The following is a 13,464-nucleotide window of genomic DNA, read 5'->3' on the forward strand; positions in this document are numbered from 1 at the left end:
AATTCAATGCAGAACTGCCAGCAAATAAAACACGTGGAATGCCATCCATAGCACCAGAAGCAGCTTCACTGTCCTCATGGGAACTCCCAGCACTGCTCCACAGTGGCAGGCAGTGCAAAAGCTACCCCGGCCAAACATCTTTAAGCCTTGGCAGAAAGACCCCACGGTTCAGAATTTGGATTTGCAGACCAGAATGAACAAAAGTCCTTATGGTGATACAGAGTAAAGGCATAGGAAAGTATTCACATCTGAAGAGAAAGGTCTCTACCTTTTATTTTGACATGTAAGTTAGAAAGATAACATCAGAAAACACCCACTTAATTATGAAACCAAACCAAATCACCAACACCAGAGGGAAGGTTGGACACCTCTGTGTGCAGTGGGATTGTACCTGCTGGCCTTCATGTGGCCTCGATGGCCATTTCGTGACACTCTTGTCCCCGGACCGAGAGAATGGTACAACCTGTTCCTGTTGGATTCCATTATAAATTGTATGTATTACATATACTTTCATCCACACAAACAGCACGACTGCTAAAACAGCACAGAACTATTTTGGTGTGCATATCACAAAGCCACTTCTTCCACATCAGAAACAGAGGATAATTTCGTTCAGAAAAACACATGCAGAGGTAGATACCACGAGTTTTGATTTCAGCAGATGTTCTCTTTGTCAGAACTCATAATACTGTTTTATTGGCACTGAAGAAGAATATATTTTGAGAGCAAAGTCTGCATTTAGTTGTTAGATTAAATCAATGTAAAGGAACCACACTAATAAAACTTGTCTTTAAATCTGACTTTACATGTTATCAGAAAAAATGGTTTCAATTTCTATGAGGATGCACACACACAAGCTGCACAGAAAGTAGTCATTAATAACACTGGATTTATCCCAATTTTGCCAGAGCTGTTAATTCCAGACAACTAATGCCTCTCCCTCACTTAAAGAGTCTTATAAAGAATGGAAACCCACTGTACAGACCGAAACTAGAGAGACGCCCTCTCTAGTGATCTTACATTTTAACACTTGCATGTCAGTGCGTTAAATTCCAAAATGTGCTTCAGCATCTTATAAATGAAGGAACAGACTCCAGGTTGCTGCATATCTCTAGGAATTTCACACCCAGTGTTTGGAATGTCTGTAAGGAACCCCATCCCCTTCCCTGGAATCAGGCAAGAGAACTCACCCTGAAACACATGCAGGGTGTTCTCAAAGAGCTCTCTCAGGAAAGAGGGAAGTATGGAAGGGCAAGTGGAATTTGGAGGAGGAATTCCCTGACTTAACTGTTTCACATGGAATAAACCCCCTCTCTGGGGGGTTCTGTTCTCATTAGGACAGGGATGAAAACTCTCTGCTTTGACTCAGGATCCCCAGGACAGTTCTGAAGGGTCCTACCACACGTTTCAACCTGACTAAAATTTTTAAGTTTCTTATGCTAAAAGCACTCAGCTCACCATTTTGTCTAAGGGCTTTTCCATGTAACTTTTTATCTTTGAGAAATCACTTGAATGATTCCATAAGGTGGCAGGAAAGGAAAACCTTCAAAAGGTTTTCTTATGTGCCCTGTGAGGCAGCCCTCAAGTCTGAGATTCCCTTTCTGACCCTGTTTTCTGTCTATGCTTGTGTGGAATGTTTCCATTGATCACCTAATGGAATCATAAGGGCCTTTCCTCACGTGTGTATCCATATTTACTGCATGAAACATCCAAGAGTTCACCTTTGGCACAGAGACATTTTCATGGACTTCTTCCAAAATTAGCACAGAACCTGAACTGCTTCAGTGATTTCAAGCAGAGTATAAGGCTTGTGGTAACAGTGGTACCAACTATAAAGTTCTTCGACAAAAATTCCTACGAAAAATGTCAAAGCATGGTAGGAAGGGTCATCCATGGCAACTCAGGGTTACCTGAAACATCGTTACAGAAGCAAAAGGCACAATTTACTGTGCATCTTGCTCATTTGTGGGAAGGTGAATATTGCACCTTTTTCTATATTAAAACTCCAGCTGTTGGTCTTCTTCCACATTCTCAAATGCATCATGGAAAAGGGCTTACACTGTCAACATCACCTGGGCCTTTGGAAGTGCTGGATAAGGAGCAATATATTAATTCTGGACCACAAAGGCAGACAGAGCAAGGGGCATTTCTGTGTTTTCCTGTGTAACACGGGGAGTAACAATGAAGTGAAAAGTAGAGGCAAAAGAGGTGACAATGTCAATGACAAGAGAGTCAAGGGATCACGAAGGGATGAAGTGTCTTGGGGAAAGTGAAAATGAAAACCAGATGGGTCACGTGAACAGCACACACACGAGAGATCCACATATTTAAAAATGCTTTGGGGTCTAAGGGTTCTCTGGCCCAGCTATTTAAATAATGTGTGCAATGAGTAAATACCCAATTAGACAAAAGTCCTGTTAACTACTAATGAGCAGAAGGCACTTCTCTGCTGCTTCAACAAATCCTGTGAACTTACTACAGTTTTTTAATGTTCTTACACACAAAAGACCTCTAGATCACTAAAATAAAGCATCATTTTGAGGACTGGGTAAGAAACTGTAGGCAGCAACGTGAATAGAGAAACACAGGTTTTTCTTACCTTTCAAATGCTGGCCAGGATGTCTCTTCACTGAGTTCAGAACCATCACTGCTACCTGGAACAAGATAAGAATGAATGACACTATTTCATCATCTACAATTGATCCATTTCAAGGATGTCTCTCAACACAATATTCAAGACTAAATGTGTAAAAAATCTCCAGTAAAACACTGCAAGGAAAATACTTTGTAATTTGCTTCAGGGATTTCACATGAACTGAGGCAGAGATTCGAAGGGACAAGGTCTAGGTGCACATTAAGAAGTTGAAGAAAAGGAGCACTAGTAAATGGGAAAGGCATTTACAAAATTTAAAGAACACCAAAAATGAAGATCTGTCTGATTAACACAACAAGCATTTAAAAAGAAAGGTCACTTACTGAAATAATTCCCTATGAAGTCATAACATGGTCATAACACTGAAGTGCAAATTCATTGCTGAGTCTCCAATACAGGATTTGAGAAGCCTTAAACAACTTTTTAAAGCTATCTCCCACTTAATCTACCAGATCAAAACAGCATTACTTCCTTCTGTGCTTTGTAAACTAATCCAATGTTACCACAAGTACCTTATTTTCAAAACACTGACAGTAGAGGAAAATCACAAAATCCAGTATCTAATGCATCCATCTTGGCATGCCTACAAATAACACTATAATTTACAATTACAGTAAATCCCATTAGCCTGAGAAAGACTATTTAAGTACAGATACAAGGTGGGTGTTATCTGTAATGTTGTTCAAAGTCAGTAAATATGTATCAGTGTAGAAATACTGTTAACAGAATTCAGTAGCTTCACTCACTAACTGTACCATGCACAATGTTCAAAGGAGGAATTTACTCAGTTATTTTCAGACAAACCAGAAAGCAAACCAATAAAAAAAAAAATCTAAATCAATGCATCTTATTTAAGAGTTCTCCCAGAGAAACAGCAGCTTAAAATGGGAACAAATTCCCAATAATTTTACACAGAAAATCAGCAGGGGAAAGTTGTGCCCTGAAGGATAACAAAGTCTGGATATTCACTGAGTAAACACAGAGTAAACATGGGGGCAATAAAGAGTCACATACAGCAGGAGCAATTCCAGCCAAGAGCCATGAAAATCTCAGCATGGGCTGAAGTTTTCTCTGTGCAAAATCCAAGAGAAAAGATGTGCCTTTATGTGCCAACTCAGCTGAGATGCCTCTTTTGCAAACATCAGCTCAACAACCTCACATTAACATCATCTCTAAGGGATGGTGGATGACTCGGTCCCAGCTTATTCTGAATTTTTCCTCTAAGGAAAGTGCTAACCTGGTTCACACCAACATGACAGTAAAAGAGATTTGTATTGTGGAAGAAGTTAAGAGACATGAAAGTGATGTTGCAGTGGAGCTGCTGACTCCTAAGCTGGGAATAAAGGGCTGCAAGAAGTGAAGTATTATATTCAACAAGTAAACAATTCAGGTGGAACCTGCTGTTCCAGTAGAAGTCTTTGCAAAGTTCCAGAACAATGCTTATAATTTCCTGGGAGAAAAAAAAAACCTGTCACTTAATATTTCCAGCAAACTCTACATCCACATCACAGTGAGGAAATCAGTGATTTATTTTATCCTAACAAAACCACAGCAACACACACCGTCTCTTCAAAGAAATAAGTAACGTGGTTTGGGGACGAAGAGACAGAACGAGAGGTAACAATTCAGAGGCAACTTGGGGGAGATATTTGGGGTAAGACCTCCCAGCTGACTGTCTGGTAGCAGAATCTCTTCCAGTAAAATTTTCAAGTGCTGAAATCCTTTCAGCAGGTGGAATCACAGTTAGGAAGGGAGGTTTCAAACTCGCCTATGAAAGAAGTTTTCCTTGCATGGAATTGAGATTTTTCTTTGTGGCTACTTGGAGTAATCTGTCCTGCAAAATGGTGCAGCAATTCCTCTCAAGTCATTCATCCAGCACTGAAGGAATTAGGGACACTTAGAATCTTATTTATTTCCTTATTACTGCTTAGATTTAGCTTTATACTAACAAGAAGTGCAACTTTAATATGACTTTAATTGAGGCCCATGTGATAAAAATCCACGCAATTAAACCCCAGTAATAAGATTGTATTCTGAAGTAATTCTTTATATTTAAAGTAGGCTGATACATTAAAATTCTACCTGAAATGACAGTTTGATGGCAACTGTATTAGCTTTGCTAAGGAAGCTGTAATTCAATTGCTGTACTAAGTATACTACAGAAAGATTTAAAAGCTAGTGCTGCTTTCTAAAAATGCAAAGCAATTTTAGAGGCAGAGCTGAAATGTCATCTGTCAGAAAGTGACAATCCTTGCCACAGTATCAGTACAGTTACAAAACTTGGAAAACTTTGGGGGCTTTGTAAACAAAAAGTTTCACTTAGAAAGTTTAATCTACACAGAAATTGCCAACTGCACTTCTAAGAGCAGCGTCAATTTGTCAGAAACTTGGGGCAAACATCACAGATATTGATTTAATGTTTATATTGATGCCTAACACAGGTTGTAAAAAGTTTTAACAAAAACCTGGAAAAGACTGAATTTTAGCATTTGACTATCCCTCTAACATCCAGATAGAGTTCTAAAAAACTACAGGAGGTATTTTGAAAATCGAAAGAAACCCCTTTCCTGAAAAGCAAAAGAATATACATTACACCCTCCTTCCAAAACAAAACAGAAGTAAAAGGGACTGTTTTTAACTCAATAAAAGTTAGATGTCTAGCCAAGTTCTGTTTAAACATTAAGTGCTCTATTTGACTGTCACCTCAACTGGAAATATTTCATTCATTCAGTATGCTAAAAATATATCACCTTCTTAAATTCTTCTCAAGTATGTACTCAGTATTTGAGTTTTTCCAACAACCTCGAGCAAGTCTTCAGGTTAAACTTCATAACAAATCCTAGGTAGTGTAAGTCCTTTCTATTAATGTTCTAAACACGTTTTGGCTTCATGTAAGAAGGCCACTATCTTCCTGGTTTTCTTCATTGATAATAAAATAAAATAACTCTTGTGCAGGATTTAAAAAAAAATAGAATATCTGGGTTGTGTTTATCTTTACTCCTTAACATGAAGGCTTTTTCCTCATTTAGGAATAACAGCACAATTGACAAAATCGGTTTTTTTGCCAACTGTGCTGGTGATTATCAGAGAAGGTTCAGGATTGTTTAAGGAGCTGCAGCACAGCAGGTCGGTTCAGATGTGAATTTCCTGCTCACATCTGTAGATGTGCACGTGCAATGTCTGTGCTCCCGCCACACAAACAGCCTGAGGTTCCCAGTTATGGGACAGGGAATGCCTAAACCACTCCATACCCGTTCCCCCGGTCACGGCATCCTCTCACTGCCCCAAGTCTGGGGATACTGAACACTTAACACAGGCTTCCTTCATCCAGGAGTCAGTCCCCAAAGTCAAACAGGTGTTAATATAAACAAACCAACCCCAAAGAGTTTAAAAAGTATTCAGACTAAAAATTCTTTCCCCTTCCCAAAATCTGTCATCGACACCCTCTTGTCTCCAGCCACACCGTGTTTCCAGGCCTGGGGACTGCCCTGACAGAGCTTGAAATTCTAATGTCAAAACACAAAGAATTGGTCAAGAGGCCTGAACATCACTGGCTGTAGCACAACACAGCCCAGCTGACATCACAGAGGTGGGCTCCATGCCCTCAAAGTTCTGTTCTGCTCTCTTGGGTTCGTGACCATACTGAAAGTCCTCATATAGAGTTCATTGCCATTTAACTACTGTAAAGTTTAACAGCTCAGCTTTGGCTCTCTAGTTAACCAAAGACTCAAGCTGCATCATGCCAGGGAATCACCAGAAACCTTTAATGCCATCATTGATAACGATGTGAAAAACTAACATAAGCAAATAACCAAATGCATAAAGATGGGGCAGAAACAGGGGTTGTACAACTGCATTAACTGCAACACCCCCAGAGCACAAGCCTTGGACCAAACAACACTAATAAGGATTGGGGAACAATTGTCCTCCTAGAATATATCCCTCTCCTCCTCTCAAATCCAGGCACCTACATGGGCATTTTTAACCTCTAATATTATACAGCTTTCTCATTTACCTTACCACTAATTAAGTAATTCACAATAGCAAACCAGGGTATCCACATTCAGGGATATTTAAAGGAAATATATTAAAAACCCCAACATATGCATTCTTCCTGAAACCTTACCCAAACTTTGATCTGATGACTCAGAGTCCTAAACACCTGAACAGCAAACTTGAGGGTGAGGAATCAAACACACACTGAGCAGAGGTCTCCACTACTGCACAGGCTGCCAAAACCCCTGAAAGGAAATGCACACACCATACACCTACACCTATACTTTTATTTAAAGAGAAATATAATCCCTTGTAGAATTCAATAACTTGGAGGTGGTGACTTGAAAGAGGGATTCATTAAATTCCTGATATTCTCTTATGCATTTCATGCCAGTTTAGGTTTGGAAATGCCCTGTTCTTACAAAGGTACTTTCTTACATTAATTCACACATTCAAAACACCTTCCTTTGGCTCTGCAGCATTAATTCCTCTAAATGTATTAGAACAAGGGTTGAAGTTATTCTTAACACAGAAACAAAGCCCAATGTCCAACAGCCTTAGTTTTTCCACAGCTTCCATCCATATCACTGTAGATCAGGAAAAATAAGTGGAAAAAGAAATAAACAGTTTGAGAAAGAAAACACTCCAAAGTTAGAATGGAATTTGCCTCTAACACTGCTACAAACACAATCCATACCCGCTTCCCTTTGACTTTTTAAACACCTGAAGTTACATTCTCAGTTTCAGCAGAGTATTTCTGTGTTCACACCTTGAGACACCTGTTCTTAAGCAGCAGACATGAGACAGCACTCTTAAAAAAAAAAACCTGCTCAGCAAAATGACTTTGCATCCACACAGAAGCAATGTATGAAAAGAGGGGCCTATTTTACCCTGTCCCTTTGCTACAGAATTATCTGAACAATTAGCCATTGTAAACAAACTCAGCTTGAGAAAAGAAATTCAGCAAAATAGCAGAGCTGAACTGTAAGAAATGGTGGAAATCCAAAGCTTCTGAGAACATTAATGAAACAATCTTATTGCTGCAAAGATACTTCAGAGCACCCTTAAGCAACACAGAAATACTTTAAAAGTATAAGAAAATGGGGAAGTAATAGAAAACCATATATTCTTAGGAAAAATATATTACAGAACACAGGAAGTTTGTGCTGTTTGTGAGTGGAACCTCAATCTAGAAAAAGCATCTGAATTTATCCTCCTTTTAGGTGAGGAGGTGACAGCAGCCAAATAAAGGCAGAAGAAACAGGTGTTTGGAGTATGCAGGTGGTTCCTTGGACCCAGCCAAGAGCAATGCTTAGACCTTAGAAGGGAAAGAGCATACACAGTGACCTCATCAAAACACAGCCACTGCAGAACAAAGACACCTTGCAGCTTCAGGACCTGCTGCTAGCAAGGAGTGGGGATTCTCAATAACCTCTCACTGCAAAGTAAAAGCACCTGTCCCAGTTTACTGAAAGCAGATATTCTGGATTGTCTGCACAAAACAGACATTTTCAGCACTATTCTGTCTGTGTTTTCATGTGTTGTCTCTCAAAAGTCTGTTTGCAATCAAGAGAAATACAGTGGGGCTTTAAGGACTCAAGTCACATAACCTCTTTTTAGCCACCCATCTAAGAATGAGATTAATCATAACCTTGGAGATCATAATTCTCTTTGTGATTATAAAGAGCTCTAATTATCACCAGCTCAAATGCAACTGTCTACATTATGAACATCTAAAACCTACAAGAGACTATTATTTCCTCTTGATACATTGCTGAACTCAAGAGGACATTTCCCATCTGATACTGTATAAAGGACTGGACAAGTGTTTCTTCCTTCTAATTAGTATAGCCCTGGCACTGCTGAAAAAAGATTTCTCACTTCTGTTCAGCTGACAAACACCTGTGTTATAAAGGAAGATGGTAACAGAACCAGATGGACATCTCCCTCACTCCAGCACAACACACAACCCTCAGCTGTGGATGACAATCCCATGGTTTCAGGAGCAAGAGCTGTTTTGACCAAAGCACAAATCATTATTATAAGAGGGGCCAAATCTTTTAATATTTTTTGAGTTTCAGGTTTTTTTACAGAACGAGTTAAAAGCACACAATCACCCTCCAAGCCCTGCCATGAAGAAAAGAATCTGATAAAGGTCTCTGACCGTGGCTGTCATGGCACAGATTGGCCTGTTTGCAGCAAATCCCCTACCTGGGTCACTTTCTGCACTGCTGCTGCTTTAAGAATCGTTCACTGCAATGTAAAACACCCACTTAGCATATCCTTCATATCTGAAAGACTAATTGATGTAAAAATGTTGGGTATTCCCTGCACCATTCCCAGAAGGGACTCTGCCAGTCCTTCCCAACACAACACAACCAGAATAGTCCATTATCCCTTGAAGAAGGTGTGTTTTTAGTCTAAACTAACACACACTTCTGGGTTCCTGCAGACACTGATGGTACATTGCTGCTGCTTTGATATTGAACACAGAGGTAGATTATATCAGATCCTCCAGTGTGGAAGGACTGGAAACGCCTGAACACCTCTGAGCCCTCGAAACACAAGGGCGATTTAAAGAAGCATTACAGTCGTCTTTAAAGGCATATTCAAGGTGCTGGCATAGCAGAAACTCTGTCCATGTTTGGAAGAGGGATCATTTATCCAAAAGGTTAAGTCCTATATAGGCTTATATGTAAAAAAGGTAGTCCTGTTCCTGGAGCAAGAGGTTTAAATCCACGTTTACGGGCAAGGTGAGGAATAACACTCTTTTCAGTGCCCACATTCAGAAGACATTTTCCTGACCATCTTTTGAAGTTGTGCTGTAGAACACCATAAACCTCCTCTCTGTTGCAGTGACTGTACTATTTCCAAGTCCTGAGTAAACAGACTACTTCAAACATGATGGAGGAACTCAGCAGCTTCAATCAACTTCCTTAAATCCTGCTGAGGCAGCAGCACAGAATGCCAGGCAACTTACACTTCCAAGAATTCTGCAGTCACGGATACTGCAAACCTCCAAAACTTCCTTTCTTCCCCCCATACGTATTTCTAGCACCTCCACCAATCTTTTGTGCCATTGAGACTTCCACAATCTAGAGCAGCAAAAGTTATAATGCTGCTGGACTGTCAAAACAGGGATAAAACAGAAGTATCCGAGTGTGGGGAGGCTGGAGGTGGAAGAGAATGGGAGAGAGGAAGTTTTAACCACAAATGCTGATCTTGCAAAAAATGCACGAGGGTTGCTGTTTTACAAGTGATTTATACAAGTCTTGTAAAGTGGCAATTTTGTTCCTACTACATGGAATCAGTAAGGTCATGGCTGAGCTGGAGAACAGAACTGAAAAATTCAGAGATGAGATGGAGCAGGAAAACCCCCTTTTCTCTAAAATATCTGGATGGAGACTGGTTCTCACTTGTATCTCGTGAAAAACTGCCTGTCAGCCCTGGCAAACCTTCCCTGCTAGGCTCTAATGGAGGTAAAGAAATAATCTACCCTGGAAGAAAGGATCAACTGCAGAGAGTTCCTTAGATATTCAGACAGAAAACATGAGTAGAACACTGCCCTGAGACAAGGGTAATGCTACATCTCAACAAAGGTTGCACACATTTGGTCTAATGCCACAGATTCACCTATTAATTTTTTTTTTTTTTAAATTATTGCCTCTAGATAGTTGACTTTTTTCCACATGAACTATTTAATGTTTTCTCGGTATATGGCCTTCTCCTCAAGAAAATAGGTGTACAGCTCTTGAAAACAGCATAATCTGAAAATCTGTGACCTTGTTTCTCTCCATGAAGGCTAAAATGCAAAAGTGTTTTTTAAAATTAAGTTCTCCAACGAAATGTAAAACGCCACAAAGTTTTTTTTTATTACCATAAATGCATAAAAAACAAACACCACTGAATTCTATCAAGCTAATAAATCTGAGAAAAAGGACTGTTATAGAGGTTCCACTTCCTAGCCCTGGCTGCAAAGAGGTGGATATAAGAAGCATTTGTCCTGCCCTCCCTTCACTTTAAGGATTCTGTGCACAACAGGAAAAAGGAGCAACTCTTGTCACAGAAGACACTCAGGAAGTAGAGGTTCCCAAAAAAGAATATCACCCTAAATATACGAAGATAAATAAGTTACCAATATTAAGTAGACTCTGACATTTCAAGGTATCTGAAGGTGAGATTTCTATTTACTTCTGCCCAAGTCAGAAGTATTTAGAAATGATGCTCTTAAAACTGTCAGCAATTTACAGTTCTCACTGTCAAGTCAATATGGCATTTTCAATAGAAATCCAACCAAAAGACATTTCAGAGTTGGACTGATGTCAGGGAAAAAAAAAAAGAGAATAGAAAATCATGCCCTGCACTTCCTTCCACCTCCCATCAAGGAAGGGGAATATCAGATGTTGTATCATTAAAGGGAATGGGGAAAAAAAAGTGCCTTTTTTATAATTTCCCAGTTCACACTGTGTAAATTATTCCACCCTCCTCCACCTACATTTCCCACCACTGTCCTGAAACAGAATCAGTATTTCAGAACAGTTCTGCTGCAGGCACAATCACCGACCCATCGTGCTAAAACCTTCACTAGGAGAACACACACTGCATGGGAAGGTTTTCAATTCCTACCTATTGAAATTCCACTGGAAAGGGTGGAGCTCTCAGCCTGCCCTCGGGATGGGACGTGGGGCTCCATGACGCTGTCATCCAGGAGGTGCCTGGGGCCCGCGTTGGGGAATGTCGCACTTTTAAATTCCGCCGTGTTCATCTTGTGTATGAAACTGCAAACGAGCAGGGACAGGGTTGTTACAGCACTACCTGGGATACGTTTCAGGAGCTGTTGGAACACCCTGAAGGATTGCAGGCAGGGTGTTCCTCATGCCAAACTCAATCGTGGCCAAGTCACAAGCAATTGTGCACAAACTACGGGAATTGCTGGGTTTAAAACTTCACCAAACTCACATAACAAAGACAAACTCAGGAGTACATTAACAATTACTTTCAATATCCTAAGGCATTTTTGTCTTCCTATAACACACAATTGAACTGTAGAACTGCATTCTAGCTCATTAAAAGTAAGTTTACACAACAGAAGTTATTAATTTCTTGATAGTTACAACCTGGCATTTTGGAAAGATCACAAGGTAAGTGATGACAATGATCAAAGTATTAATTAGAAGTATGCCTGGAAAAAGGTGCAGATTTTAGTGCAGCCATTACTACACAAAGTTATATGAAAGTCTACGAAAGAGGTCTCCCTATAAAAATACCAATAAAGCAGTTATTTCAGGTTGAATTTGAAAGAATTACACTGGCACTGATTTGTTGAAAGTGATAGTTTTGTCATTCAGAAAGAGTCATTTTGGTTAACTCATTGACTAGTCTTATCATCATAACTTCAGTCTTCCTATTTTGACTAATTCTCTTGGATAGGGATCCCCCCCTTACAGTTCTGAGCCTGCTCCCTGGCCACAGGTCAGTCTGTAAGTGAAGTTCTGCGTACAAATCATGCTACTTTTTAAAAGCACAGCTTTTGTAAGGAAACATGAGACATCACAAAATTCGAGATGATTTTCAGATTAAACAAAGTACTGACTTGTATCCCAGACTGTGACATTTCCTGTGCCCGTGGGGTATGAGGTTCCGAGGAGAAGGGGGTGTTGGTGGTAGCAAAGCTCCTTCAGCTGCAACGTTCTTCCGTCCACTCTGTGGAGATGCTCCCACTTCAGAGCCTGGGAAGGGAAAAGACATCACTCCTGAGTCACTTTGGAATTACTGTCAGGGCTACTTCTCAGAAAATCAAGGAAAAGTCACACAAAACTTCCTAAACTCAATGCATAAGGGACAGCCTGCAATAAAACTCACCGATAGACCGATAATTAAAAACCCTGCACTTTAGATCTTTTGCACAGGATTAAAATCAAACACCCTTAGTTCAAACAGACCATCCAGTTACAAATATTTTTTAATCCTAAAGGTTGCTGCATTTGCTACACTGGCAAATGCCACTGATTCTACATTTTCAGACTCCTGCCTTCAACCACTTTTGGCATTGACCAAGAAGAATGTCCGATTTTGGAAGCATATCCCACCATGAAAAGTTTAGATGAAGGCCCTTCTGTCTAGACACAACAAAGAATGAATATTTAATTGCTCTTCACCCCAAGTGACACTACCAAGTTAGTGCCACAATACATACAAGAACCTAAAAAAATTACTCAATTCCTTCTTTACAGATCACCTTTAGACTTTTTATTACAAATATACAGTGTTTGAACTTCACACTTCTTTATTGGTCTCAGGCAAATATTTTCCACGTTCACAACTCAAAAATAATGCCCAGGACAACCTCAAGTCTTCTCACATTTGTTCAGCATTTACCTACTAAATCTTCTCTGGAAGCAGCAGAGTGGGGGGTGCTGGTCCCTGGTTCTATCTTTAATGAAAGTCTGCATTAAAGAAACATTAAAAATTACTTCATCAGGAAACAGAAATGCAAGCTTGTGAAAAAGCATTTTTTCAGTTTACAGTTGAAAGCTGCCTGCTTCTACAATTGCAAGAAATGCTATGAAGTTAATACAAACTGTGCAGAGTTATCTTCAGCACACACCGTTTCCAAACTTGATTATTTGGTTCATACAGAGCAGGTCAGGTTTGCAACACCACCAGGACCTCCATGGCCCAGGGACCTCTGGCAGATCCAGAAACTCAGTGAGGATATTGCTACTCCAGCATAAAACCCTGAGAAGAATTAAAAAAAAAATATACAACCACTCCCCCCACCTTGACTAAAATATTTATTCCTGGCACACTCTTTA

General features: G+C 39.9%; 1 protein-coding gene across 4 annotated transcripts in view; it reads right to left on the reverse strand.

Annotated features, from left to right (window-relative positions):
• RALGPS2 (Ral GEF with PH domain and SH3 binding motif 2) overlaps positions 1-13,464 on the reverse strand; it is a 105,174-nt gene that overhangs the window by 18,497 nt on the left and 73,213 nt on the right. For 3 of the 4 annotated variants that reach the window (XM_050306373.1, XM_050306371.1, XM_050306372.1), the window contains exons 11-15: positions 13,028-13,095; positions 12,243-12,378; positions 11,276-11,427; positions 2,600-2,654; positions 392-469 (exon numbers count right to left, since the gene is read on the reverse strand). In XM_050306373.1, coding sequence (XP_050162330.1) covers positions 392-469; positions 2,600-2,654; positions 11,276-11,427; positions 12,243-12,378; positions 13,028-13,095 — 489 coding nt within the window. The remainder of the gene's footprint in view (positions 1-391; positions 470-2,599; positions 2,655-11,275; positions 11,428-12,242; positions 12,379-13,027; positions 13,096-13,464) is intronic. The other variant, XM_050306376.1, reaches the window with a different exon arrangement.

This window comes from Myiozetetes cayanensis, unplaced genomic scaffold (assembly GCF_022539395.1).
Source record: "Myiozetetes cayanensis isolate MyiCay16 unplaced genomic scaffold, myiCay2020 scf12, whole genome shotgun sequence".
NCBI classification, from domain to species: domain Eukaryota; kingdom Metazoa; phylum Chordata; class Aves; order Passeriformes; family Tyrannidae; genus Myiozetetes; species Myiozetetes cayanensis.